A 27,116-nucleotide genomic window follows, 5' to 3' on the forward strand; every position below is an offset into this window, starting at 1 on the left:
TCAGAATATTTGTAAACACAGGCATAAATGACAATGTTTCACTGTTCGTGTGTTGTAAGACGGTTCGGGATGCATCGTCTTTTCATATCAATAATACAGCATATCTGTGAATCAAACCATCATGTAGAGTGATATCAGTTGTTTGGGGGGAAAAACCGAGGTATTTAGATTTTGTTAATTGATATAGGCCTAAACCTGTGTTATTTAATATAACAAAGTGTCGCAACTTCTGTTATTACAGAACATTACAACTGCAAGGTACCTTGAGTGCTCTAACTTTAAATTTATGCGCTTTAATTCTTCCCTAAAATTAATTATAATATATAATAGTTTTAATAACACCTTATGAGTAATGTTATGTGGAAACAAAAAGAAACTCTCCATTGCCAGATCGATCAACAGTGGAAATCCAACGTGGCCAGCGACTTTAATAGAACATTTTCAGTTTAATCCTATGCTTATAGCGTGAGATCGTTACAATCTATTGTAAAACTCGAGTATGATGAAACCATTCTATGCACAAGTAAATACCGTTGTATTTTGGCTAGATAACCTATATATCGTTTGGTAAAACCGATGCAAACGAATGAAAGTAAGTCACGATACCCCCCATTTGTATTATATTGCTGTGCGCCGTATTTGGGTTCTTGTTCGTTGACTGCTGGTGTTTGAAACTCAACGATCTCTTGGTCATAGTGCGATCAGATCTACATGTGCCAGGATCTCACTAAGGTCTGCCCAGACGAGTGGTGTCATTTAATTGTCTATTATTAATAAATCTTCAGCAGAACTATACCGCCCATATTGAAGGATTTTAACACCAGTCTTTGTTCACCCGTCGACGTTATAGGAATCTGAACGGTTTTCCCACGACTGTGCTTTAGTCTAGTTGACGACGAGGCGGCAGAGCAGGCGACATTGGTGCTGGGAGCTACTTAAAACGTGAGCCCACACTGGCTGTTCAAAACTTGCAGATGGTTGTTTGTACAAGGTTAAATCCTGAAGAAGAGAGACCAATCCGTCCGGGCGACTTGTCCTGTTGACTGGATTAACCTTGGAGCCGCTCAAGAAGTCCGCCATCCGACTTAATCTCTCATACACATCTGCAAATGGGTCGTTGAAGGAGCAACTGTTCTTTGGCTTTGTTCAAGTTCCAAAAGATACTTCACGATAACCCTTATCCTAAGTAGAAAGGACGAGTACGTTGTATGGTTCTCTATTTCTTGGTAGAAACATGGATTTGAATTGAAGAAGTTTATTTGTTTGGTGCTGTGTTAACTTTTGGAATTCATAAGTCCTTTCTAACAATGTACTCAGACTTTGAAGAAGAGACGTTGGCGTCTATTAAATCCAAATATTATTGCCATATTCTTCTTGCTTTTTATATTAATGTTTGCTCAACGTTTTATTGCATTCATGTCTTTCGCGATGGACTAACATTTCTAAGCCGGAGGTACCAAACGTTAACACAATTATTGACATTGACAAGATCGCGTGGGCTGTAACGGCTAATATAGCCCGTTGCATTTTCCTTCTGTATGAAGAACGTTTCCACGGCATAATCAGTGTGATAAAACGCTTCCGCTGTGGAAATAGACATTATCTGATATATTAATTCTCATAATACTTTATTACGCATTTGCCTAATGAATAGCACACCGCCATTTCTTTTACAACAAATCACCCACAGACGAATAGACACTGTAATAAGCGTTGACTTTTTCGAGACGTCGTTCAAACGAAGCCTAATATCCTGCATATATTGCGAAAGGTTTATCTGCATTGAAGACTATCACTGGAAATTTGATTAGCAATCTTCTTTCGCTCGTTTTTCTTTTTTCCATCTCTCGATATAACTGGAAGCTAAAGAATGTCCCAGGGTGCATTTCCTGATACCTGTTAACCTGCACGGTATCAGAACTGGCCTAACACGGTAATTGCTTCTGATGAATATTGTTGGGTGTGTAGCAGGAAGTAGAGTATTACTGGTTCTGCGAAAAAGCTTGTGTAACTTTGTGATGTTTTTTTCACCCTTGGCCCGATGATTCTGTATGCATGTATCAGCTGTGTTTCACAGATAGAGTTCTTTCATGGTCGACATGTTTTAATCTTTCCTTATAAAACAACAGATCTTCACTGAAAACAAGGGCGTGTTTGTTTAGTAATCTGTCATAGTGAATATCTTCTGATGTCTAAAATATGGCCATGCGTAAAGAGCCCTGTGTGTAAAGACAAATGTCATTTCGGTGCAGCCCCATTATGGGCTTTCTTATCTGTATTTGCTCCGGCCACTTTCCTATATTGCCTTAGTGCGGCTTAATTTGTCTTGGTTCAACAAGAACATTGTTCGCGCTCTCCAAATTGAGTCATTCTCAGCCATTTGGCTCTGGCCGCCACTCCCTGTCGTTGCAGGAGTTCCTGAATGCATTTGAATTTGGTTAACCACAAATTCATCCGCTAAATGAATGACTTTATTACCCGAGTTGCAAGCAAATAACCATACCAGATTATCACGAATGTGTTATGGGACTCTGGAATGTAATAACGGCGTGATAAACGCTGCGTTAAATAGCGCGAGGTTTGATTGTTTTATCCTGAAACCTTTGTTCTATACTAACTTTATTATGCCAGATGTGTCGCTCTCAGGGTTGTTCAGCTGGGGATGGAAGATCTTAGATATCTACCAAGTATCCACTTAGTGTTCCAGCTTTGTCTAACCTCTGATTGCACCGTTTTAGCAGATCTGTCATTAGCTCGTTGCTTGCCTATCTGCAGTACTCGACATTTGCTGTCTGCAAGACACAGGCCAACTGGCAAGACTGAGAGCCCCTAGATGATGACGTCATGAGCAGGGCGTCTGCCACGCGCCCAGGGAGTGGGTACACGATAAGACAGCTAGATGATACACGTGTCTGGGTAATCGTCACATCAACAAATCAGCCGACCCCTACACATTCATCTACATACCTTAAGCAACTTGCGAAGTTGGTTTCTGGTTGCAGGGTGCAAAGAATCGTTCAGATATGTTGGGTTTGTACTATTCCAAAAAGTACTGTTTTGAGGTTCTTTTGGTAAGTGCCGGATGACTCAGCAGATAATGGACATTCTTGGTATAAATCATAATCAGAATTTCACACAGACACACGGACACAAGCAGCTATATTTAAAAGATTGTAATGAAGCGATTCAATCAGGTAGATGTTGAAACAACAGGTAAATCGACATGTGGTTATAAAAAAGGCATTATACATTCTTGCCATTTTACGTTACGGCGTACTCGGTTCGAAATTAATATCGACTTGTTCTCCTGTAGTTCTCATGAATACCATTTTGAAGTTAATGATGCCGTGAAGCTCTGGCGAATGTACGGTGGTGAAGGTTGACGGACATGGTACCGGATGCTATACAGCAAAAGCGCTTTAATATATTTTAAATGTTCAGGAAAGATTTTTTTGGTGGATACACACTAATGTTTGAACACCAAACCAACGGATTGCGGTGCCTAAACAATTTTCTACCAGCTGGTGTTTACGCTCCCTATGAATGCTAAAATGCGTTGTTGTAGGCATGGTTTTGTACACTGAGTCAGGTACTGCCCACTGTCTGATATAGATTTGATGCTGTATCTAGGCGATGTATTTAAGATTTATTAGATGGTGAGAAAACTTCAAGTGTTTACTATCCCCTATTGTCCCCCGTGCGAGTTTTATCTGCGTTTTACCAGTTTATTAGCGCCTGTAGCGGAACGAAAGCCGCCGAACCGCCATTCAGTGGTACTAGAGGGCTATATTTCTCCTGTGCATTGAGCATGATCAGATCGGTTGTAAACCTTAAGTCTATATCTTAAATGCGATTAATAAACTGTGAGTGTCGTGTTAAGCATGCTGCTGGCGTCTGGGAGAGCATTTGGCCTGTCTGCGTCCAGAAGGACTATGAGAGTATAGGTATGACACAAAGCGTGCCGCCCGCTAATCTCTGATACCTTATCCCGTGTCCGACATGACGATTACTACCGTGTGGGTCATTTCTGTACCGCCTATACTGGTGCAATGATCAGCTCACAAACCTGACTGTCTTCGCAATAGATCCTTACATTTCCAGTCTTGATATGTCACCACATTAGACATGCTTCTCTGTGTCCATCATACAAATTTCATTTATCTACGGTTGTTTTGATGATTATATCTGTCATCCTAGAATACTACTAACAAGACAGAGGCAAATGGCTGACCGATTTTCTAACATTAGGCGATTTGAATGAGGGAACATTAATCGGGGTTCATGCCTGCTGGTATGCGAACCTGATAAGTAAGTGTATGCAAGTGGCTGACCAAACTTGGGGTGTCGAGGGCTCGCTGGTTATGTTCATCATTACACAGCCACCCTTACACGCCCAATTTATCTCTCAAGTGTGGAGAGCGCTTCGCTAGAGGTCAATGGCAACAGACGCAAGCCTGTTGACAACTACGCTACAACCTTTAGCAGTAGACAACTATAAATTTGGCATCTTGTTTCTTTTCCCTGTCGATTACAGTTCAGAAATCCCTTAAATCACACAGTATTGCTGTCGTCTTGTTGGTATCTTTCCAGCTTATTCTATCGCCGAGGTAACAACTGACCGAGAAGGGCAAAGAAACGGATTTTACCGTAAAGCGAATAATTTCCTTACATTTATCGAAGCCTTTTTGTGCACTTCACCAATACCAAGACCAAGTTTTATTGAGAATAGCTGGTATCTAACACTAACTTATCCCCAGTTGGTAGCCGTAGGTGGCAGATCCTATTAAAGTTTGTATTCAAGTATCTAGAGGCTTCCCTAGTGAGAAATACGGCGACAAAAACTCATTTAATTTGTTCCGCGTGTTTATTTTCATGTCCAAGTTTTCGAGAATCACTTTTCCACGCATCTGCATTCGACAGTTTACTGGATTGCAGACAAAAGTAATGGTGCTATACAAAGTTCTTGACTGTAGAGAAATAAATCGTTCTGTATACAGTTTGCTTCATTTATCGTATGCTTTCTTAAGTTTTTAACGGGTAGGGAAATATGCATGGTGTTGTTTTATCAAAGAATAATGTCGATCTGTATAATTACTCACATAGTAACGTAAACGTCAATTTTTTAGTTAAACGTCACGGAAATAAATAGATTTTTTCAATATCTAGGTTGGCGATGTGGGGGCCTCATAGAGCTTTGCATCGTGTAGTTAGTAGCATTTTGGAGCGCATTCGTAGAGTACAACACTACCCTTACACAGCCAATTCTACACGTGGTGCTTGCTGTATAACTGTGTTGACAGGACATCATGTTAATTCGCAGAGTAAGTTTTAATTAATGAATTAAGATACGACGATAAACCAATTTGTCTGCTACAGACGCGTAGTACTTTCACCGGAACAGTACCAAGTGTTTCTCCCAGCCCTCAGCCAATACCCTGCTGCGAGTTTTACTGACATGGCCTTGGATTACTGATGGTATTGACATGTACATACACTACATCCTGTAGATAGTTGGACAAAAAATGGTACAGCGGGTAGAAACAGTATCAACAGGATTGATAGAATCCCATCTTATTCGAACCGATGGATCTATGAGGTTGCATTCGTGACATGTAGAGCTTATGCCGCAACAACACCGCCCATGTTTGTGTTGGAGCTTTCTGGCTCTGATTCAATCAGTTGTGGATGCTCGCGTGGATATGGCGGATGGGGATGGGGGAACTGAGAGAATGGTCAAATGCGTGATTCCGGTCCTCTGTATGTGAGTACGCCATATAACCATCGTAGCTACCAGACGTTCTCCGCTGTTCTCTATCCAGATACCACATCCTGTTAGAAATCTTATAAAAAAGCCATCAGACTATTTCAGTGACGTAACCCCATGTTGGTTTTAAATTTTGGCACACTGGACTTTTGCCATATTCTTGCGGCATCGCTCGGCAGGTTTGGGAGTTTGTTGGCTCGGCCAGTTTAGGACACTCAGGTGTCTTCTGTATCCCGACCTAGCCCCTGATCTCATATCGTCTTCTCAAGTACCTCAACGCTTCCCAGTTCGCCTGGAAACGCTACGGGTAAGCTTGTACGTGCTCGGATGAGACTGGCAGTGAGTGGTGGACCACTGTTGGGAAAGGTTTTTTGTAGTCTAGCTCGTTTTCTGTTGGTTTTAATTAAAGCAGTGAATTTGTCAAGTTTATGAATGGAACTAATAACTATGACTCCTCATTTCTGTCATATGTCAAGCTCGCAAAAACCGGTGTGATTTGAAGTGTTTCTTTTCTGCGTAGACATATGACTAATTAACCCGCTGGAATTTCTCCCGCTGAGATAACTACAGCTATATCAGTGACCATCAATTATTGTCAGCATTTATCTGGTTGTACATGCAGATGCGACAACTTCTGTCCATTGTTTTTGTTGAGACCAACTCGTTCTTCAAATGATATAAACGTTTGTTTCGAAGTTCCGCATATTGGTAGCTAATATCCATTGAAGCCAGACAAGATTCGGCGTTTAATAGATGGGAGGTTGATCAGTGAGTAAGTATGTAAATACATGACGGCATTTTAGGAGAAAACAGTGAGACGCGGCCGGGCTGGTCATGTTGTCGTCTATAGATCCACGGGCGCAATTCATTTGTCTGGACAAATCGATCTATATTTGTTGGCCGGTCTGATGAGAGATTATGCTTCTTTTATTTTATTCCTGCTTATTAATCATGTTATATCTCATTTTTTCCCCAATTTAATCAAATTTTTTTAAGTATCGCTTTAACGTCATGTTAACACTATGAAAAGATTCACTTGACACTGAAATATTAATTATAACATGTTCTAGTCTGTATTCCGACGAAAAAAAACAACTAAAAAAGGCGCTTCACTGAGGCATCTATAGCTACAATATTATTAAAGTTACAGTGGATTACATCATGAATTATGAAAGCCACTGCGCCACTGCTATATCGTATCTCACATTTATGGCAATTGGACAATAGCCAATGTTTGTACAAGACCTGTTCATTGTTTAAGGTGACAACTTACGGTGATAAATACGTTGGCTTCACAGCTCCCGGTGATTTCTGCAAAAGCAGAAATCATTTCTACCTTTCTGAGTTCATATTGTGCTGAGAAAGTGAAAGGAGTCCCGTAAATCACTACGTAATGTAATGTTAGTATAACCCCTAAGGGTACAAGCCTTAGTGAAGTTTGGAATGTACTTAATCTCAAGCCATGCTTTTCCTAGTCATTACTCAATAGTAGTCTGGATAAGGGTTATTCTTAGCAAGGCCATGGGTAGTTGTACACATGTAGTGTACACACGCTAGTTCATTTGATCGTGTCTCCGTGTTGATGTTTAGCATAGCGGATGTATTGTTCTGGTTCGGGCTATTCCAGACCTGAACTCTTCATTTTCTCGGATTGCCTTCGGATGGGGAATGTACGTAATGCAAAAACACACTGCAAGTGATAGATTCTCTGTTGTTAGTTGTGTAGTCTAGCTGAAACCACGAGAACAGATATGCCGCTTTTACTACTTGTGTGGGTGGAGGGAGGGCTCAAGGTAAAAGTCAATAAGTGTCATTCGGACATAGGACACCCAAAGTAAATTTGTTAAAAACTTTTTAATTAAATGTTCAGTTATCTCTAATTTTCTGCAAGTTCTCTGCCTTGCATATCAACAGATGAATATTCTGTTTTGCTTTTTTCGACTCTTCAGTTATGCTGTTGACTTATTACTTTTATTTTTATTTCCCTCCACAGAATTTCGAACTGAACTCATCCGTCGGAAGCGGCTAACAGCAATCTGGCTGGTTGACCAATCGGCTGACAGATATGGCCGACACGGGTTGGCTAAGAATTCTGGACTCAGGTGGTAAGGACACCTCGTCGAGTGTAAGACATCGTCAGCCGTATATCTGCTACCTGTGACGTCTTGGGCCGATCCAAAAGTAGACGGGTATAGACGTACCAGAGAAAACTGTTTGTGACAGTGGCTGTCCGTCACAACTTTCTCACCAGCCCTACCCAATCAGAGAGACGCACTTTTGCTCTGATTGTCCCCGGTGTGTTTGTCCAGGGCCGAGGGCTAGACACGACAGGCTAACACTGAACTTGGCCCAACATATCGCAAACAGTGGCCACCACTACCCTTTTGGAACAGATTCCGTCGTCAGTTAGACTGGTACACTTTCTTCACCATAATATCCCATTGTAATTATACAGTGCCATTTGGAAGGCGTGCATGGTGCTGCTATAAGCAGACACGTTCTCATCATTGCCGAAGTTTATAATACCTCTGCCATATTTATGTTCGTATTCGAGGTGATTTCTGGATCAGGCATGTTCCAATGATGGTTTCGAACACGGCATTACACTTTCGCGATCTTGACTTAATGTTAGACGCCACCCCTTGTTGAAGCGCACAGTTTTGGATATTGTTGGATACCACTCAGTCACCCAAAGCAATATGTCTTGCCGGACAGGATATTATGTGCGGAGTTTCCAAACTCTTCTGCTCATATTCTTATTGTTGGCTGGTCCATCGTTACAATGTGGACCAGGGAGAGTACGGTTGAAGAGACCTGGTAGCCACAAACGTACACCTCTGGTGTTCAAGCAGCACGTTCCTAGTGTTTCCGAAAACACCCTTGGTGCAAGTGGCCCGCCAGAAGGAAAGATTACCAGAAACGATGAGAAGTTCAAAGATTTAGCCGAGAATCACAATCCAGATATTATCTTCAAAGACCACGAAGGCAGTGGTGCTGACCGCCGGATGTCTCATGTAAGTTAAAGCCTACGATGAATTTTCATTTCCTTTAAATCCAATGTTTCCTTTGTTCGATTTATACCTTATCTTTAAGTACCCAATTGAAATATACAAAATGTATACGATGTATGAAAAATTGATGCAGTAAGAGGCGAGCAAGTAGAATGTTACGGCATTGACTCGATATTGGCTAAGCAGGTGAAGCATTGAATAGATCAGCGATATTCAAGCTGCCAGCTGCCATCGATAACGTCATGGATGTGACGCTAGTAAATGTGTGTAGCAGGGCCATTATAGTTTAGGTGGCTGAGTAACGAGTCAAGATTTGCCCCGGTCATCGATTCCTGACCGTGTCTGGGTCAGCAAGGCCGCCATTTACCAAAATGTCTCGACCACGAATCTAATGTCTTATAGATAGCACAATTTTCAATTACGGTCTTCGTTTGACGAGATTTGTCCCCGGCGCTTTGGCACTAATTTCATTATGATGTGAACTCCACCTTTTCATTTGGTAACCTTGGCAGCTCGTGCCTTTCCCTAATAACACACCTATTGAAACTGCTATTATTAGAGGTCTGTAGGGTGAGACACGGAAGCATAGCTTTTCGAAGAGTCAAACTGGCAATCATCGTAATAACAGAGAGGATGTACCCCACGTTAACAGAGGGCTGCAAACAATTTTAACTTAAGGCGACATGCCTTCTTCACCGTGTATTCAAATATTTTATCAAAACCATAATCTTGTAAAACTAAAATGCAACTTAGTTCTGGAATTTGATTTCTATCGAAGACATGGTTAAAAAAAAACTGTGATAAATTACTTTATTTAAAGGATTACCACAGGAATTTGTCAAAAACTTACCACGTTCGATGAAGAATTGAACAAAAGCTTAACCGGAACTAAGTTATAGAACCCAAGGAAACATTATAAATCTGATCCCAAATCCTGCTTTACAAAATCGTCGTTCGATTCCAGAAAAGTCGAATGGCTGAGGAAATGTCTACACCTTAACGCAGAATACTCTTTTTAAATGAAGACAAAACAGGCGCCAGAGCTGTCTAACTGTCCCTAAATTTCCGTGGGCAGGAAGTTAACACTGTAAGCCTAGAGCAGTTGTGACTATTGTGATAAGCTGATTAGGAAAGCGTTTGGCATTAGCTATTGTGTACGGGATTTTCACACATGTACTGTACTGTCTACAGACGCTCCATGCTGAAGGTGGTAGACAGTACTTCTCACCGCGGTTCTTTCAAGACTACTGCAGTGTGGTTGTTCACAATACGTATGTAAGACTGCGTGAATAGCCCTACATAATCCTCGATTTAAATAGCTTGTTCGTGTAAGTTAACTGAGAGTTATCAAGGCATTTGTATTGTGACGTAACTCGCCTAATTGAGTCCGGCTCTGACGTTTAAACACCCTGCGAAAGTGAGCGTAGGAAAGGTGTAAAGTAAACGGACTGAGCAATTTAAAGAGAAATAAGGGACTGGACATGACATTGTGTGAAAGACTGTACAGGTCATACAAAGAATTTACAAGTTACCAGCTCACAACGTCTTCTCAAGAGCTCACAGCGTGGTGAGGAAATGTAGCACGTTTATGAAGTGTGAAGCGGTAAAATGAGAGAGGTGGTTGGTCAGTTAAACCAGTTGTCACAACTCCCAATATCACCATAACACATCAATCTAGAGACGTGTTAATTTACATGCAACAAAAAGTCACTCCATAGTACAGCTGACTGTAAGGCCTAAATGACTCACCAATATAAGAAGCACTAGATTAGGAAGGAGAAAAAAACTGCCTCTCAACATCCATCAACATTCTGTATTAATACAGCCGTCATCTTTTTATTCAGAAAAAATAACAGTTTGTTATCAGTTATAGCCTACCGCTGTCTTTACATGTAGAAAGTTAAAAGATTTGCCTTCTTAAAGTGACTGAAATATTATATGTTGTCATGGCAAGGTAAATGTGTCTTAATGTTAAATGGGATGAGAAATATTTTGTTCCAGTCACAAGCATACACTGAGATTTTCACCGTCTCGGATCAAAGGGTTTGCAGTGGTAGACGATAGTACAGCCCAGAGGCCTCACGACTCACTTCGGTCGGCTAAAATGAAATTATGTTTTAATTAAACAGAGGTAAAATGAATTTAAAATGGTTTATTACATGTTGTGCGATGATGTTTATAAATGTAATTGAATTAAAAATCCCTAAGGTAAACAAATGTACTACCTAGCGCATTGAGGCATACGACTTCTGGAATATTAACTTGCTTTCGCGCTCTTTATAGCTCCTGTTAGCAGCCTGTTTTCGATGAAGCTTAGCCCTCTTACCCTTGGGCGCCTTTTGCGTGTACAAACGTCACCCCTGCGCAAAATCAGTCCTCTCACCTCTTAATGTGGTGTCTAAGAATTAAGTGACTAAAACATATCCGACCAGTTAAGATTTATTTGTTTCACCTATTCATGTTTATATCCTTTATTCTTTTATTTGAATGCTTTTGGACGCTGTGTATGCTACAGAAAATTACGTAAGTTATTTGGAACACTTTATTGCGAAAGACCGCAATCGATTCAGCGGAGATCGCTTCGAACAGGCCACCATATAGGTTCTGTTACTGATGGCCTGAAGCGTGACATTCGCATTGTGAAGGTTTCATGATTTTTCTATTATTTTATCTAGTTAAAGAGAAAAATTCTCTTAAAACTACAGTGTTCATTGGATGAGGACTGATATTGTTATGGATGATTTTACACGTCAACTTCAGCGCGGTAGTCACTGAAGTAACAGGACCAAGGAATGGATCACTTTTGTGCGTACAAAAAGCCAGATTGTGTAGTTCGTTGAGGAAACCTGACATTGTCTGGAGGAAACCGCTATAAAATTTGCAACTGTTTTCGTAGGCCCATACCACTCGTATATTATGAAAGGCCGTTTCAGTCGATAATCGGCACAAATCCTATTTCCAATACAATATAAAATACCACTTTCCAAATGAATATATAAGAATTAATATATAAATAGTACGTAAAGCTGGTAAAACGTAAGAAAGAATCAATCGTCAGTTTTCAATGATACAAGGAAAACAGTCGATTCTCTTAGCACAAAATGCCATTCAAATTTCAAAGTCGTAGTCGTTAATAATATTCAGATCGACTTCCAAAAAGGTGTCTCAGACTCTTTTACTGAAGTATCCAGCTGTTTTCCATGCTATAGGAGTACCAAATTTAGGAGCCGTCACCGCAACCATTAGCCTGTGTAGTTTTATTCGTGACTGATGTTTGAAGATTACATAATTACGCATATCTCTATTTTTCCCTGATTGAAAGTGCATCTTACTCATGTACCCAAGGCATATCTTACTCATGTACTTATGTCTTTGTGTAATATCTGAGGGTGTCACCTTATTTAATGGCCTTGAAAATTATCACAATTTTATACATTATAGTACCGGTATAAATAAATTGTACCGATGAAGCACATCGCTTGAACCTGATTTCTAACAAAACAAACCGTGACCAGCAGTTTAGAATTTCAGATTATATCCTGAGAGTTTATTTCTGGTATTCCATTTGATCCCTGAAAAAAAAAATTTTCAGATATCGTGTCTTGTTGTTTTACAATCTGGAATTAAATATAATACTGGTTACTGAAAGTGTTTAAATTCGTATTTAATTTGATCCACCCATAATGGGAATGTGTGAATAAGCAGGATGATTTATGTGGAATGTTTGTTAAAAGATTACAGATAAAATCAAAAACCTACTGCTGACATGTTCATGTTTAAAATGCATCATTATTTCAGTGTTCACTCAAAAAATATGACGCATGGAGAATCGAGCAAGAAACGCATAGATTAAATTTTTCAAATTTGATGTGAAGATATTGTTATGTGGCGACAATAATGTATTTAACACTAAATACATGAATTAAATCAACGATTTAAAGAATTTTAATCAGTAATAAATTATACCAGTCTAATGGTAAGGGACTACGAGGAAAGTTCAACAAATCTAAAAGACTTTTACTCTTCATACGTCTGCGACTATCTATTTTCGGTCTTAACTGTCAGAGACTTTGGTAAATACAAGCAACTCTAGACATGAATGTAAAATAGATGTACAACCAGAGAAGATAACGTTAGTTCTTGGTTATAGTAAGTAACATAGGACTACCCCCAGTATAACAGTATATTTAATACAGAGCAATAGGAGTCGTAGTCTCAAGCTGACATCGTACCTGAGAATACACGGCTACGTCCGTCTACACGCGGTCTGACCCCACACCTATCCCCCCACTGACTCTCAGTCACGCCAAAACCACTGACATCTTACTTCATAAAAGTCTATAAACGTGATTTATGGCTTGATAACACCGCAAGCTGTGATTCCCCGGGGATTTATATGTGGTGATCTACAAGAAGTTGTTTTACGCCAAAGTCTATCCAGGTGTAGAGACGGTGTAGACAACATGCACTTTAATTGTGATCTATGCGGTTTTATCCCATATAGGAAATATATGTGTGTTTGGATACTGTGATTTAGTTTGACGTATGCAGCTACCGTCAGAAAGAAGTTTGATGCCTTCTACATGCAGAGGTCTTTAAGGTGAAGCTATTAAGGATAGGAAAATAGGGAATTCCTCGAGAAAAGTACCGTCTAGAAAATGTGAAAAGCGGAAGTCTGAGATCTTTGCAATATATCAATAGTGCCTTACCTGCCTTTGGTTATTTACCTCTGAGTGATTGCATATCGGACAAAACATACACTCTTGCACAAAACAAGAGTGCTAGGATCACAATGAAACTAGATCATCACAATTTCTGTTTTGGCAATGCAGTTTGAAGTTCCCCCCTCGATACACCTGAAATACCCGTTAAACGGCTCAACACTAAAAACAATGTTTCATTTGCATTCCTGTTTGCACAAAATTCTTTCATCCTGATGGAATTGCTCACTGATCTTAAATCTGTGCTAATTTCAAATGCAGTGCGCTGATAACTGAACTTAACATTCTTCTCTATCAAATATGAGAAACTTCTACCGAGTTATTCATAATTGTTGATAGTTAGATTTAATGCTCTCCATTTATGTTATCGATGTAAATAATTTATGTTATCGATGTAAATAATTCTACTGATGTAGCACATCGCTTAAACCTAATTTTTAAGGAAACAAATCCCAACCAACAGTCCTCCTTTTGCAATGAAAGCATTATTAGACTCTCTCCTTTAAGGAAGCAATATATAACGTACGAAAACGACGTTTAGCAGTCTTGTAGGCTGAACTATCAGCAAAACATAATAATGTATACGATACATTAGCATTTTCCTTGTTATAGTCTTGATATAATTAAAGTAGTTGAAATCTAGAAAGGTTTCTTTAAACTTAATTTAAAAAATTCTTAAAACACATTTGTAAAGATGCTTATTTTTTCCCGGAAAGGTAGAAGTGTTACAGCAGTGGCAGAAAAGTTTATCGAAGATGCGCAAACCTTGTGGAGCTGACTTACGCCTGTGATAGGTCGGGGATAAGTTCATGTGGAAATGAGCGGGCGATGACAAGTGTCATTAACCAGAGATTAGCGCTCTAATGCTAAGTGTACAACAGGGGAGGTTTGGACTGTAAGGTCCACATTCATCAGGGTATACCTATCAGTTGCAGGTGTCGAAGATGAAGTGACGGAATTCCGTCTGTCTGTCAGGCCTTCTCTACTACTTTTTTGATCATTGTTTGAATATTTTAACGCTTTGGTAGAAGTTAACTTTGCCGCTTAGTTCGGGAACAACACGAATCGGAACAGGTTCTGTATTAACGATTGACCTTTGTTAGCCCTTTTGTTCACACGCACCCAAACACTTCACACATATACAGTCCCTTCATCCACATGCAAACATTCGTCAAATACTGATCTCTGATGAAAGGCTTTTAATCGCCGCAGTGGAAAGCCTTAGTTCGCTACCTTCTCACCTCTCAGGCCTTGCCTGAAACACCGACCATGTCCTCGGGATGGCGATTGTACACCAGTCTGGTACTGAGGAATTTGTCTGTTAACTACCTTACTAACTCTAAATCCTTAACTTAGTACAACAAACCTTTAAATCCCATTACACGTGATACATCACATGTTGGCGACATAGCGTTATTTCTGATTTGTCAGAATAGGTGCAGATTGGACAATTAGCTCCCCCCGATAAGATTAATTTAAAGGGTTCTTTTTTTTTTAAAGGCCGGCTTTTTACTTAATCGTTGGAGAAAAGGATGAGGCTGACAGAGTTAGATAGAGAACGTGATATAAGCAACAAAGTGGTATTGCATTTCAGCGGCAGTTGTGGTATTATATATATATATATATATATATATATATATATATATATATATATATATATATATATATATAACACAAGAATTAACCGTGTGTTGAAACGTTGACGGTGGTAAAGTAAAGACTGTACTTTAACCAGTTCATTAGTACTACAGTGTAGTGTCACATTGTTGTGTTACGTTTAATATAGCCCAATTTTGGCACACTTACCGCAGACTATATAAGACACGGTCATCTAAACCAATCCATCTAAACGAATCCAAAATTTATATCACTCTAAAGTTTTACGCCAATAACTCAAAGTCTCAGCGGTATACCAAGCCTCCTATTGATCGAGCTCAGTATTAATAACTCAGCTCTCAGTTCCTTAAGCAGGGTAAATAAATTAGCGGTAGACAGGTGTTGATTTCTCTAAAATGTGCATGTCTCTGTGTGCGTGCCAGACTGAATAGTGGAGGGACAGAGCTCGGCAAATCAGAGAATCTTTAGGTATTCAGAATACAAAAAGTCAAATCCAAATATTCTGGTCTAAGTAATACGGGATGACCTTAATCATATCGTAAAGCCCGGGGCGTGGGCTGAAGAGAGAGGGTAGGGGAAGGGTGGGAGATTCTACCCTTACTTCCTATCTCTGGAGTCACAAACCCATAAAACACTACACTCCAGTTCCGTGCTTGTGGGATCTTTGAGAGAGTATTAACAGTATTACCAAGTCATAAAACGGTACAATTATATCTACACCGTGTGTTAATATGTTAATATTATATGTTATATGTTAATATTATATGTTATATGTTAATTATATATTAAGGAAAAGGTGTTATAAGGGAAAAGAGGGTCACACAATATATGTGTAACGGACAAGGGCCTTTCACAAAACATTTGTATCGCGACAAGCAATAATATTTCACGTTTAAGGCCTTACACTATAATTCTGTATCTTTAAAAACAGTGATGTCACGTGTAGGGCCAAACACATTAGGTCTGTATCTTGAAAAACGTTGATGTCACATGTAGGATCGAGCATATTACGACTGTTTCTTGAAAAAACAATGATGTTACTTTTAGTACAGACAAAATACTTCCACTTTGTAACAAGTAATGGTATATCACGTTTAGGGATTTACATGAAGGATATTTTTGGCATTTCACGGTTAGGGCTTTGAAGAACACGTCTATCAGTTGAAAACAAAAGGGCTTAATACTGAAACCATGAAACCGTTAGATTGACACTCTGTAAGTTGGTCTATTATTTCTGAAATCCCGAAACCTTTAAACAGATACTGTACAAACTACTGTATTATTGCTGAAACCCCGAAACCATTGGATACTTTGTAAGCTAGTGCATCATTGTTGACACCACGAAATCCTTTAAACAGATACATTGCAAACCAGTGTTTCATTGCTAGTGATCATTGTGGAAGATAATCGAACTGACTATTAACTACAGCCAACAGAGAAAAATGTAACTGCGTACCCGAATGAGCCTTGAATGTTTTCTTTGTATAATGCAATAATCAGCAACCAGATTAGGTCGCGCCCTCGAATAGATCTACTGTTGATTTTGGTTATGGTTTTCTGTCAGCTGATTCATGTAGTATTTGAGTATCAGGGACGAATCCAAGAAATGTCTAATTTCTTTATTGGGTAAGGTGCGTGTGGTGCAAAGGACCTCCTTGCCACGTGGTCACCAGTAGCCCTCCTCTCTGTACATTTGCGTACTGTCTACCAGTTCACTCTGCAGTCTAGGTTCTGATCCATCGTTAGTACTTTTGGAATGCAATTGGCAGCTGTTTACAGGCCCATTTAATACCGACGGTTTCTTATACTTATATTTATATATGCCTGACATTGTTGGATAGCCGAAGCGTCACCTTTAGCCCTAGAAGTAAATAAACCATCCCTTGTTGCTTTCGTACGTATTGAGTAATGAGACACTAGTCCGAGTTCGCTCGGTCGGCAAGGTTACAGTTTTGGTATGCCCCCTATCTGGCTAATCTTCCTTATCAGCTGTTTGGCAAATCAATGTTTGCCCTGAGCTTCCCATAGGCCGTGGTATCCTCATAAGCCGACATGACTCCCCAAATATTACTAGATTTACATACATGATATGTCAGCAAAGAAATCGAACAGAGGACATGGTTTTGTCTTACTGAGTTAGAGTGATCACCTCGGTTTACCAAGGAGCTTAAACTCCTAAACTGGTATGTTGTAGTTTCTCCTGATATTTATCCAGTCGCCAACCAAACTATGTCGGAAAGCAACAGAAAGTTACTCCGTGTACAAAACAGATAAAATCAAACCACCGTCGTGTGCTCATAAAACCGATACATTGGCTTTATACACATGTGACTATCTGATAAGAAACGGTGTCGACAACTTGTTAGCAACAAATTACAAGGTGGCTGTAGCAAACTTTAGTGATAAACTGAACGAACAAAAGCTGAAGTGTTCCTACAGAAGCGGGATTAGAACGTCTGCGTTAATTCTCCTGTTTGCCCTTCAGGGTTCAAGAGGATAGAGGCAAGACTGTCTCCTCGGCCCCCCCTCCCCCTCCCCCCACACTCGCTCTACATGCATGTTTTCGTTTCTACGACTAGGAGAATCTCAAATGAACAAAATGATGAAAAATTAGCTTGTTTATAGGACAGTCAGTCCGTTTGAGCTAAGTGTCACGAAAAGGTCCCAGATGTTTGTCTGTTCGTATTGTCAACATATAACTCTAACCTATTGTTAAATTGAAAATCTTACAATGTTAAAGGAACGTCATACATCTTCGTGAGGTCATAAGCACCATGTATCCATGACTAACTGCTATGTTAAAGGATTTTTGAAGCCAGTATACAGCTTTGTTTCATTTAACACACAATAGAAATCGAAGACCGACTAAATTTGCCGTGTGTGTGTATAGTTTTATACGATATGAACGTGGTAGAACTTCGTAACTTTGTAACTTTGTTTTTGTTTATGTATTTACATTTTTATGTAACATGTTGGTATTACAGCCTGTTCTTTGCTTTTTTCTTGTTTTTCGTTTTCGATATTTCTGGTCAGCCATTAAATCATGTCATATGTTCGTTGTCTTTGCAACAAAATCATCTCTATCAATCAATCTGCCAATCAGTCATTTAGACAAAATGTCATTTCAGCATACAATACTCGTATCGTTTCAGAGGTGTAAAGACAAGCTGAACACTTAGCGATAGCGGTGATGAACGAATGGCCAGGTCTGAAGCTGAGGGTGGTAGAGGCGTGGGACGAGGATGGTAGTCATAAGAAAGACTCCCTACATTACGAGGGGCGAGCCGTGGACATCACCACCAGTGACCGGGACAGGAGCAAGTATGGGCTGCTCGCCCGCCCTCGCCGTCGAGGCCGGATTTGATTGGGTGTACTATGAAAACCGGCGACATATACACTGCTCTGTGGCTTCGGGTAAGGCAACTTTCTCGTCTATTTAAATACAAAAAAACCTTGTTCTTCTGCAGTAGGGAACTTCCACACCTGACTCAACTACACGCCCCTATCTTACAGGCCAGGTAAATCAAGCCTTCCACATAGGAGGAGATCCTATAACAAATTCAGTAAACATTTGCCTGCTGTAGTCGGCCCTGTGTGACAGCCACGGACCCCAGCGTTCCTGTTTGTTCGATGTAGGCAAGTGTTTGTAGAATCATAAAATATGCCAGTTTTGTGTGAAGCTGACCTCTCTATACCCGAGCTAACTTTTGACCTCACCTGTCAACAGGTAATTTATAGTTGTTGACAAATTACGTCCTACAGTATTCGGCTCGGTAGTGAAAGCGTTCCTTACCAGTTTCACTATATCATGAATACGTAGTCGCCGTGAATATATATGATACTTGTCTAAAACCCTCATTTAAAGGGCATGTTGGAAAATGAACCTAACACCTAAAAACGAACCTATCATGAATTAATTTATCGACCACGAAATCAAACAGAACAAATAGCCTATGAATTACTTGAAATACTCCTTTAGCCAAATCAATAAATCAATCAATCAGCAAATCAACCAAATACCATAGAAATATATTAATCAGTAACGGGTTAATCAGCAAGGAATTAATTATTCAGTTATGCTATCAATCAATCAGTCAATCAATGCATTCATCCATTGATTCATTCATTCATTCAAAGAATAGGTCATAAATTCATTCATCAATTCCTTCATTCACTCATTCAGTAATTCATTCTCCTTATTATTCAATCTGTTAATCAATCAAACAAGTATGTGGGCATGTAAGCAAATAAGTAAGCGTGTATGCAAATATAGATTGGATCATATAAGCCATTTATAGCGTGGTTAAGTGAAAACTACTCAACTAGTGTTAAGAAACGAGGACAGGCAATCAGTTAAGCTAATGACCAAGCATTTGCTAACACTGTGCTATGTCAGATCAATAACTCTGGTCGACATATACAGCCAGCAACATTTCCCGTTATACCCACTTATGCTGGTTTTTTTTTCTCGATCGGCTGATCATCGGAACTGCGGTATAATTCGCTAACACATTTAATATGTGACCTGCTTAGACATAAGAATATACGGTGGGTTATTTGTACAGGCGAGCTAAGAGGCGAGAGTCATGGAGGAATAAAAATACGAGCTGAAGATCAGCGAAAGGTCTTCGTCCGAGACAGCTTTTCTTCCCTATCAAAACAGTCTGGGGTGAGCAGAATTCTGAACGTGTACGAAGCACGACTTAACTTTTAAGATACGTTTACCTTAATCGTTGGGCTAATGGACAGAGGGTGGCAGGGCGGGCTTAGTGTAATTTCCTAAAGTATCGGCCTCTTTTGAAGAACGAGTCCAGAAAAGTCATTTGTCCGATCACGTACTGAATGATAAGCGAGGAGAGCACAACGTATAAGGCCTTCCCTCTTTATACGGTATTATACTCACTGGCCTGCTGACATACGGGCAAGACCTCTCTGAATGGGGGTTTAGTCGTGAATGATTTTCCTTGATTCAACGGCAAATTCGGGACGATGCTTGTCCTTTTGAATACTTCAAAGCTTGTCTACGAAACAACCAAAGCGACCCTAAGACTAGGGGATATGTATAGGGCGTGACAGCGAGGACTTGAGATACTGCGCCCCTGTCGACGTCCTTTAGACACTCGTGCCAATCCTACTGACTGTATTAAAATGCACGTCTGCGAACTGCCCATTAAATTATTATGAAATATTGACTCGGACCATTGCCCTGTAACTCAAGACTTTGCTAATAACACCGGAGATGAGTACATTCTGACTTCTACCTTATTTGCGTTATATATTCTAATAGGCAGATCTCCCCAGGGGTCATTATAACTGGCTTAAGACCTGCCCCAGTTCTAGACAGTTGACGATATGTTTAAGTGTCTGTCATAATGGGCTTTATTCTCCCGACACAGACATTCTGACGAGCCTGGTTGTTGGGAATACGACTAAAATAACCTCGAACCTATTACAGATATATTTGTAATTATAGAGAATTATGAACTGGTAAGGCGCTATGATGTGTCCTGCTCGCAGACCCCACGCTCTTCATCAGTCACTTAGGGTGTTAAACACAACGTGGTTTTGTGCTTTCACGGCTTTACACTTCAGATTTGTGAAGAGTTACGTTGATTGTGTTCGTGCCCCCAGTCCCGTTGCTGTGGTGTTGTGGGATACTAATTGTAGGCCTACGGAAAAGGCAAAGAAATGATTAAGAAATAAAGTAGATCGTTAGTACCCGGCGTCAGTTAGAAGCTATAAAGCCTTTAGATTTTAGTTTGATGTAAAATTAAATTGATGAATGAAATTTATCAATTTCATGTTAATCAACAAATCAATCAATCAATTAATTTTTAGTCATTCAGTCGTTAATCAATAAATAACTGTCGGCCGTGATGCATTCTGTGTCATTCTGATGTCCTGTGTTTAGCGTATGGGATCTGGTCTCACCCTTGCCCCGTTTCTCATCAACTCTCGGCCCAGGTCAACATTTTCCCCAGGTACAATATTTGTCAGAGTCTCAGGTTTCAACTGTACATTGCCTAATTGCCCGTTAACACCTTCACCTTTTTACAAGTGTCATTTAGCGAAATTTTGGGCGTGTCGAGGTAAAATATGGGCAGAAAGTTCCTATTGTGAATCGACGGGTTACACAGAGGTGAGAAGGGAACTGTCTAGAAGCGCACAGTCAAGGAAATGAGAAACCGACAGTATGGTCTCCACCCTGTCAATTATCCTATCCGTGTAAGATATACAGAGGGCAAACAGGACGGCGGTCTCAGATTAAATTCTCCTCACATCCGTTTAGTACAATCATTTTAGTCACATTAAGACTTAATTTCCCTCATTAATGACAGTTTACAATAACGCCGTACAAATTTACTTTTGGCCGTCGAGTAAATATAACGAGGAAAGTACTCAGGACGAGGGAGATCTTGTAAAGAAAGAGAACATTCCTTCAAGAACGTTTTAAGTAGTTTACGCCTTTAGTTCATAAACCCACGTGCGAAGAGCATGCATAGGTGGCGACAGCGCGAGGCGTAAGCAACGAATTCTGATCAAAATAACGATTGAAGTAGAAAGGCTCAGTATGTATAAGAGTATACTTAACATTTATACTTAATTTAACTGTGTCATTGATTTTTACGGAAGGTATATACATTATGAGATGAAGATGATATTACAGTATGAATGTGTGGGTAATAAAACCCACCCATACACGTTTTGGTATGATATGTTGATTTCAGTGATTCTTTAAATATTAAATTTAGTCTGATCATTTTCTCGCCAGAGGCAATAGCTGTTGAATGAACTCATGTTGTTGCATGGTTTCCTTCAAGTTCTAGTTTATTTTGTCAGGTAATTCTTTCCCTTTAACACGTTGACTTGACAAAAAGGTCACTCTCCCCAAAGTGTTGCTCCCACATTATGCGTACATTTAGGGAAAATTAGTTTAATTTCGTACGAAATCTGAACTGATGTTTGGGAGCCAGGGTAACTGTGTTGACTTAACGTCTGTCACAGTGAGCGGTTTAATATATTCACTTTTTGTCCGATTTCTTAATTGCCTGTCTTTGAGGTTTAGATTGATTGAGGCGTAGTGCTTGTTTGCTTTTTCCGTTCACTGTGCAAACTGAAAATTGGGTACATGTAGGTATAGGACACTGTGGCTTTTCCAGCGAACTATTGACCATACGAGGTTTCCAGGGGAGGTACGTACTGTGACAAGGATTGGCAATCTCCACCCTTCTGTTTGATGCGCGAAAACAAACATTCAGACTAAGCGGCTTTGTCCTATCACTTTAAGATGTTGACTTTTGTCGTGGGATTTTCGCAAGTGGACATTCAACAAAACACTTAGGTGTCTTTGGGCCTCCGTAGCGGTAATGATATATCACCAAGTGACCTTGTATTACGTAGGTCATCTTGTACCGGAAGACGCTTGGCCATATTGATCATATATAACTCTGCCAAAGTCAACAGGATATAGTTTATACCTTATGGTAGACTTAGCATTTGGTAGACAACACTGTTTCTCAAACTAAACAATAAACCATATACACCATCCAAATTATCATCAAACATGAAGCCCGGTTGGAACTAACCCCAGGGCATTCAAAGGTATTGGTAGATTTCACTTTTTTGTTGAACGGAAATTTTGACTGTCTATGAGAGATGTAAGGCCGTGTAATAAACGTGACGCTAACTGTTCCCTTCCGCAAATCTCATACGGCCAAGATATATTCGCTGACTGCATCAAGATACCTTGGGGAAAGCGCTTTGCCCATACCGGTTCACGTCTAAGCTGAAAAACTAACTGACCCCTTGCTAGACCTTTCATAATTTCTCGAGTGAGCCTAAGGGATACGTGGGATTAACATGACTATCTTAGAGCCTGCACTCCCCCTCAACGGCTGGTCCTCTGGCCCACGGGGAGAGGAGAAAAGTCACGGAAAACACTTTACGCGCAAACAATGGACAGTGAAAGCTAAAGGGCGCCCCGCCTTTGTTGATTACCCCTCCAATAATGCTTATGGAGAGACTGCACGTGTCGGCTAGCATCGGGCACCTTTGAACCGAAATCCGTAAATCTTTAAGCAAATGTCATCTCTAACGAAAGCTATTAGCACGTCACTGTCTAATGTTTGGCGCTTTAGTGTGAGTACTTGTAGTCAAGAGCCACATACAGTCTGTTTCGCACAACACGGAAAAAATTCCCGAGAGTCAATGACGAACAAATGCGTAACATTGTAGGAAAGCCGACTCGAAAATCCCATACACAGGTTAACCTGTTGGTGGGACTGTAGCTTGTCTGTCTGGCATCACACTATGCCAAAACTGCAATCGAACTGGCCATCGTGCCCAGTCCCTCAGAATACCACGTACCATATCTACGATCTATTTTACCATCGTACCAAATTCCCTTAGAACACCACCCACAAAATCTACAATCAATCTTACCACCGTACAAAATACCGTAGAACATCACACACCATATCTTCAACCAGTCTTGCCGTCCTACCAAATTCCCTTTGAACACCAAACACGAGGCACCATATCTTCAATCAGTCTTAGTTATTAACAATCATAGTTAATACCCTAAGAACATCGCGCACCAAACTTTTCATCTCCTTTAACCTTATACTCAACACTCTAAGAACGTCTCGCACCTAAAACTACACTGACTCTTAGCCCTGTACCAAATGCTCTCAAATAATCTTTGATAAACACAAAAACTAAAATCAGGCATGCCATCGAACTCAATCTCTTCAAAACATTCAATTAAAACTTCAGCGAAACTCTGCATGGAACCCGGTCTCGCAAGTCGTTCAACGACAAAGCGTGTATCAACGAGATAATAGCAATAACATTGGACTGATTTCATCTGCCTCGGCAATCACTTCCTTAGTATAATCGATCCACATTAAAGCAAATGTGCCAAACGTATTTGTGGATATGAACTATATTTTTTGTCTTTAACTGAAAGTGTCGATTTCGGTTTCAGATTCCTCTGCAGTCGTAACGATAGGAGGTTGTTTTTCTGGGAAGGGAATGGTGCTGTCCGAGAGTTCTGGCTGGAAACCCATGTCTGAGCTACGAATTGGCGACAGAGTAATGAGTATGAATGAGGCCGGTCAGCTGGAATACAGCCAAGTGTTGTCATTTATGGATAAAGACTCATCAGCCCAGGTGCTGTTTTACACGCTGCATTTGCAGGACGATAAAAGCGTCACTTTAACAGGCAAACATTTGATTTTTGCAAGCAGCCAAAATATAACCAGTCATTCAGACAGTGCCAGTTTTCGAGCTACGTTCGCTGAAAACGTACAAGAAGGACAGTACGTGTATGTAGTTGGGAACGAACTGCACCCCAGTCAACCTCGACCTTCAAGAGTTGTGAAGGTCTCTGTAGAGACACAACGAGGTGTGTACGCCCCGCTCACCACCACGGGCACCATTGTGGTGGATGGAGTGGTGGCTTCGTGCTATGCATATACAGAGAACATTGCACTAGCTCACTTTGGTTTCGCGCCAATGCGCTTATACCATACTATTTGGAGTTATGTGCCGTTCAGTCTATGGACATCAGATGGTGATACAGAAGGCTTCCACTGGTACGCCCGAATGCTCTACGGTCTGGGGAGCTTGCTTTTAACTGATGACGTTTTATTTTCGCCGTTTTCGCAGTGAAATGTTGGGACTTCTGAAAAGAGATGTCGCGCTATGACAGTCACCCTGAATCTGTGAACGAAATTAATTGGTTATCGCGCAGCTGCGCAACCATCAGGGACAAGATTGTTGTGAGCACTGGTTTGTGGAGTTGACGCGAGCATTGGGGGTCCAACGGGACGACATGACCGACTCGATGTGAACGTTTCATTTTGGCAATGTGTGAGTCGAAGGCCAACCCAGTGTTGTAATGTCTATTTTAGTAGTTTTAGAATGTTATTTATTATGATGACCATAGCACTAAAGCGTGCACATACTCTAAAACCGGTCTCTGCGTCTCTGATGCGGATGTTTTATGAATTCAGCGACACTTGAAGTGCTATCAAAGATATTATGGTACAGCTAGGCATTCTCTTTTATATGCAGCACTCCGTGGCCGTAGGGAAATCAGTTTCTTCATGAAAGTCACGTGATTATCATACTTGTAAATGTTAACATTCCAGCTGATAAAGGACAGCAAAGTTGTTCAGACGTAACTGCCCTCTGAAGTGATGCATGTCGGGAAGACGGTGCTCGCTTCTGAGCGTGCGCACCCCAACCCACCTTCTGGCGTAATGACCACTACAATGACTGTGTTATAATATTATTGTATTTATTCGATCAGCGGCTAGCCATTGTAATCATCTGTAAATTTAGCTGTATGGTACTGTATTTTTCTATGTATCTATATAATAGCATTTCTATTTGTAAATGAGAATTTATGTCACAATGTAAATGCGGTAAGACCTGCAGAACGTACGGACGGAGGATTGCTTTACAGTTTTTGTCCGAAATTAAAAGTCAGTTTAAAAAGGAGCGATGGAAACTATTATTCTTTATAGGAAGACACAAAAAATAGAGCATATATAGAATTTGGTTTACAAGTAGATATTCAAAAGTCACAACATCAGATTGAAGAATAACTATTTTCATACGCATGCATTCTGTACAGTAGTTACGGTGCTCACAAGCTACATTTTCACATTTATTTGTAAAATTATTTCATACTACAGACCGGAAAAAATTGTGAGAACTAATGTGGTGGCAGTTTTGATCGTCAGGCATAGAGAGAGTTGCCCCCCTTGTTGGTCGCCCAACGTTGGTTTGGAAGTGGGGGAAATCTGGACAACACAGCGACCGTTTTAGACAGATTTTTATGACATTTGTTCCTTTAAACTGTAAAGGCAATGAAGCTTTCTTCCTGTGTGTTTCTGAATGTCTAAGATGTGCACTCGACCGTATAATAATTCTGCATACACAACTCCCAGTTTAACAATGTGAGTCTCCTGTGCTCTCTATTATTTGTCTTCCTCCTTTCCAGATTTTATTCTAATTTCAATATTTTTTTTTCTGAATAAGGAGATACTGTCGTCTCAGAAAAGAAAAAATACTATTACTGAAGAAATCTGCTTAGTTCACGACTCTATTTGGCCAGTTAAGTTCTTGCTAAGTCCACGTTCTTGAGATACTAGTAATTCAGCCTCTGTTTTTTGGGCTACCACACTGACATTTGGGACAACGTTTTATTGGTGGATAGTTTGTACGTTTCTGTCCCTAACGCAGCCATATTTTTACGATTTATTTATGTTGATTGTAATATGTACATAAATTTAAATATACCATGACGTCTTCTTTTGTGAAAGTTTTAACATTGGTCTCTTGAGAGTAAATTATATAGAAAAGAACCATTTCCTCGCATTGCCATTATGAATAAACGTCTTAGTGAAATGGCGTAACCGTTACCTATCCGATGGTTTGCGTATATACATGTATCTCTAGGGATCGGGATTTTAATCGTAAAACAAAAACTAAAATTGCTTCGGCCAAGTTCATTCATTATTTGTCCAAGTGTTTTTTTTCGGCGCTTAATTCTGCATTTCTCCACGATTATCTCTGCATTTAAAGTTTCTTTAAAAAGGTTTAAGCCTCCAATTTTTCCGTGCTACATCAATGACTGTTGCTGATGTATGTGTTAAAACACGACAATAAAACACATAGAGTTTTAAAACACTTTCGGATGCTTTGGCTTTATTTGTTTGTCACTATTGTGTGTGCTATCAACCAATGGAATATGATTTGCTGATACTTGGAGTATTGTATTTATTTGTTTATTTATTTGAATAATGTTTCGCCAGGTCCGGACGATTTAATATAACAAACTTGTATGACGGTCAGTCTTAAATGGGGAGAAAAACGAACAATCCCTCCAACGCCATCACGAGCTCGCAGATACCAATTTATCGTCTCAAAGCGAAAGCTACATCTTATAGGACGAAAGCCGTATTCTGATGCTGCGAAAGTCAGATGTAATAC

At 40.1% G+C, this 27,116-nt stretch overlaps 1 protein-coding gene across 1 annotated transcript in view; it reads left to right on the forward strand.

The window, feature by feature from the left end:
• Positions 1–26,826, forward strand: part of LOC135473227 (sonic hedgehog protein-like) — a 39,286-nt gene extending 12,460 nt beyond the window's left edge. Inside the window, 5 exon segments of the mRNA XM_064753075.1 lie at positions 7,758–8,778; positions 18,266–18,284; positions 18,287–18,453; positions 18,455–18,527; positions 24,100–26,826. Of these exon segments, the coding sequence (XP_064609145.1) occupies positions 8,464–8,778; positions 18,266–18,284; positions 18,287–18,453; positions 18,455–18,527; positions 24,100–24,785 (1,260 nt within the window). The 5' untranslated portion in view covers positions 7,758–8,463 and the 3' untranslated portion in view covers positions 24,786–26,826.
• The last annotated feature ends 290 nt before the right edge of the window (positions 26,827–27,116 follow it).

The sequence above is a fragment of the Liolophura sinensis genome, chromosome 1, assembly GCF_032854445.1.
Source record: "Liolophura sinensis isolate JHLJ2023 chromosome 1, CUHK_Ljap_v2, whole genome shotgun sequence".
NCBI lineage: Eukaryota > Metazoa > Mollusca > Polyplacophora > Chitonida > Chitonidae > Liolophura > Liolophura sinensis.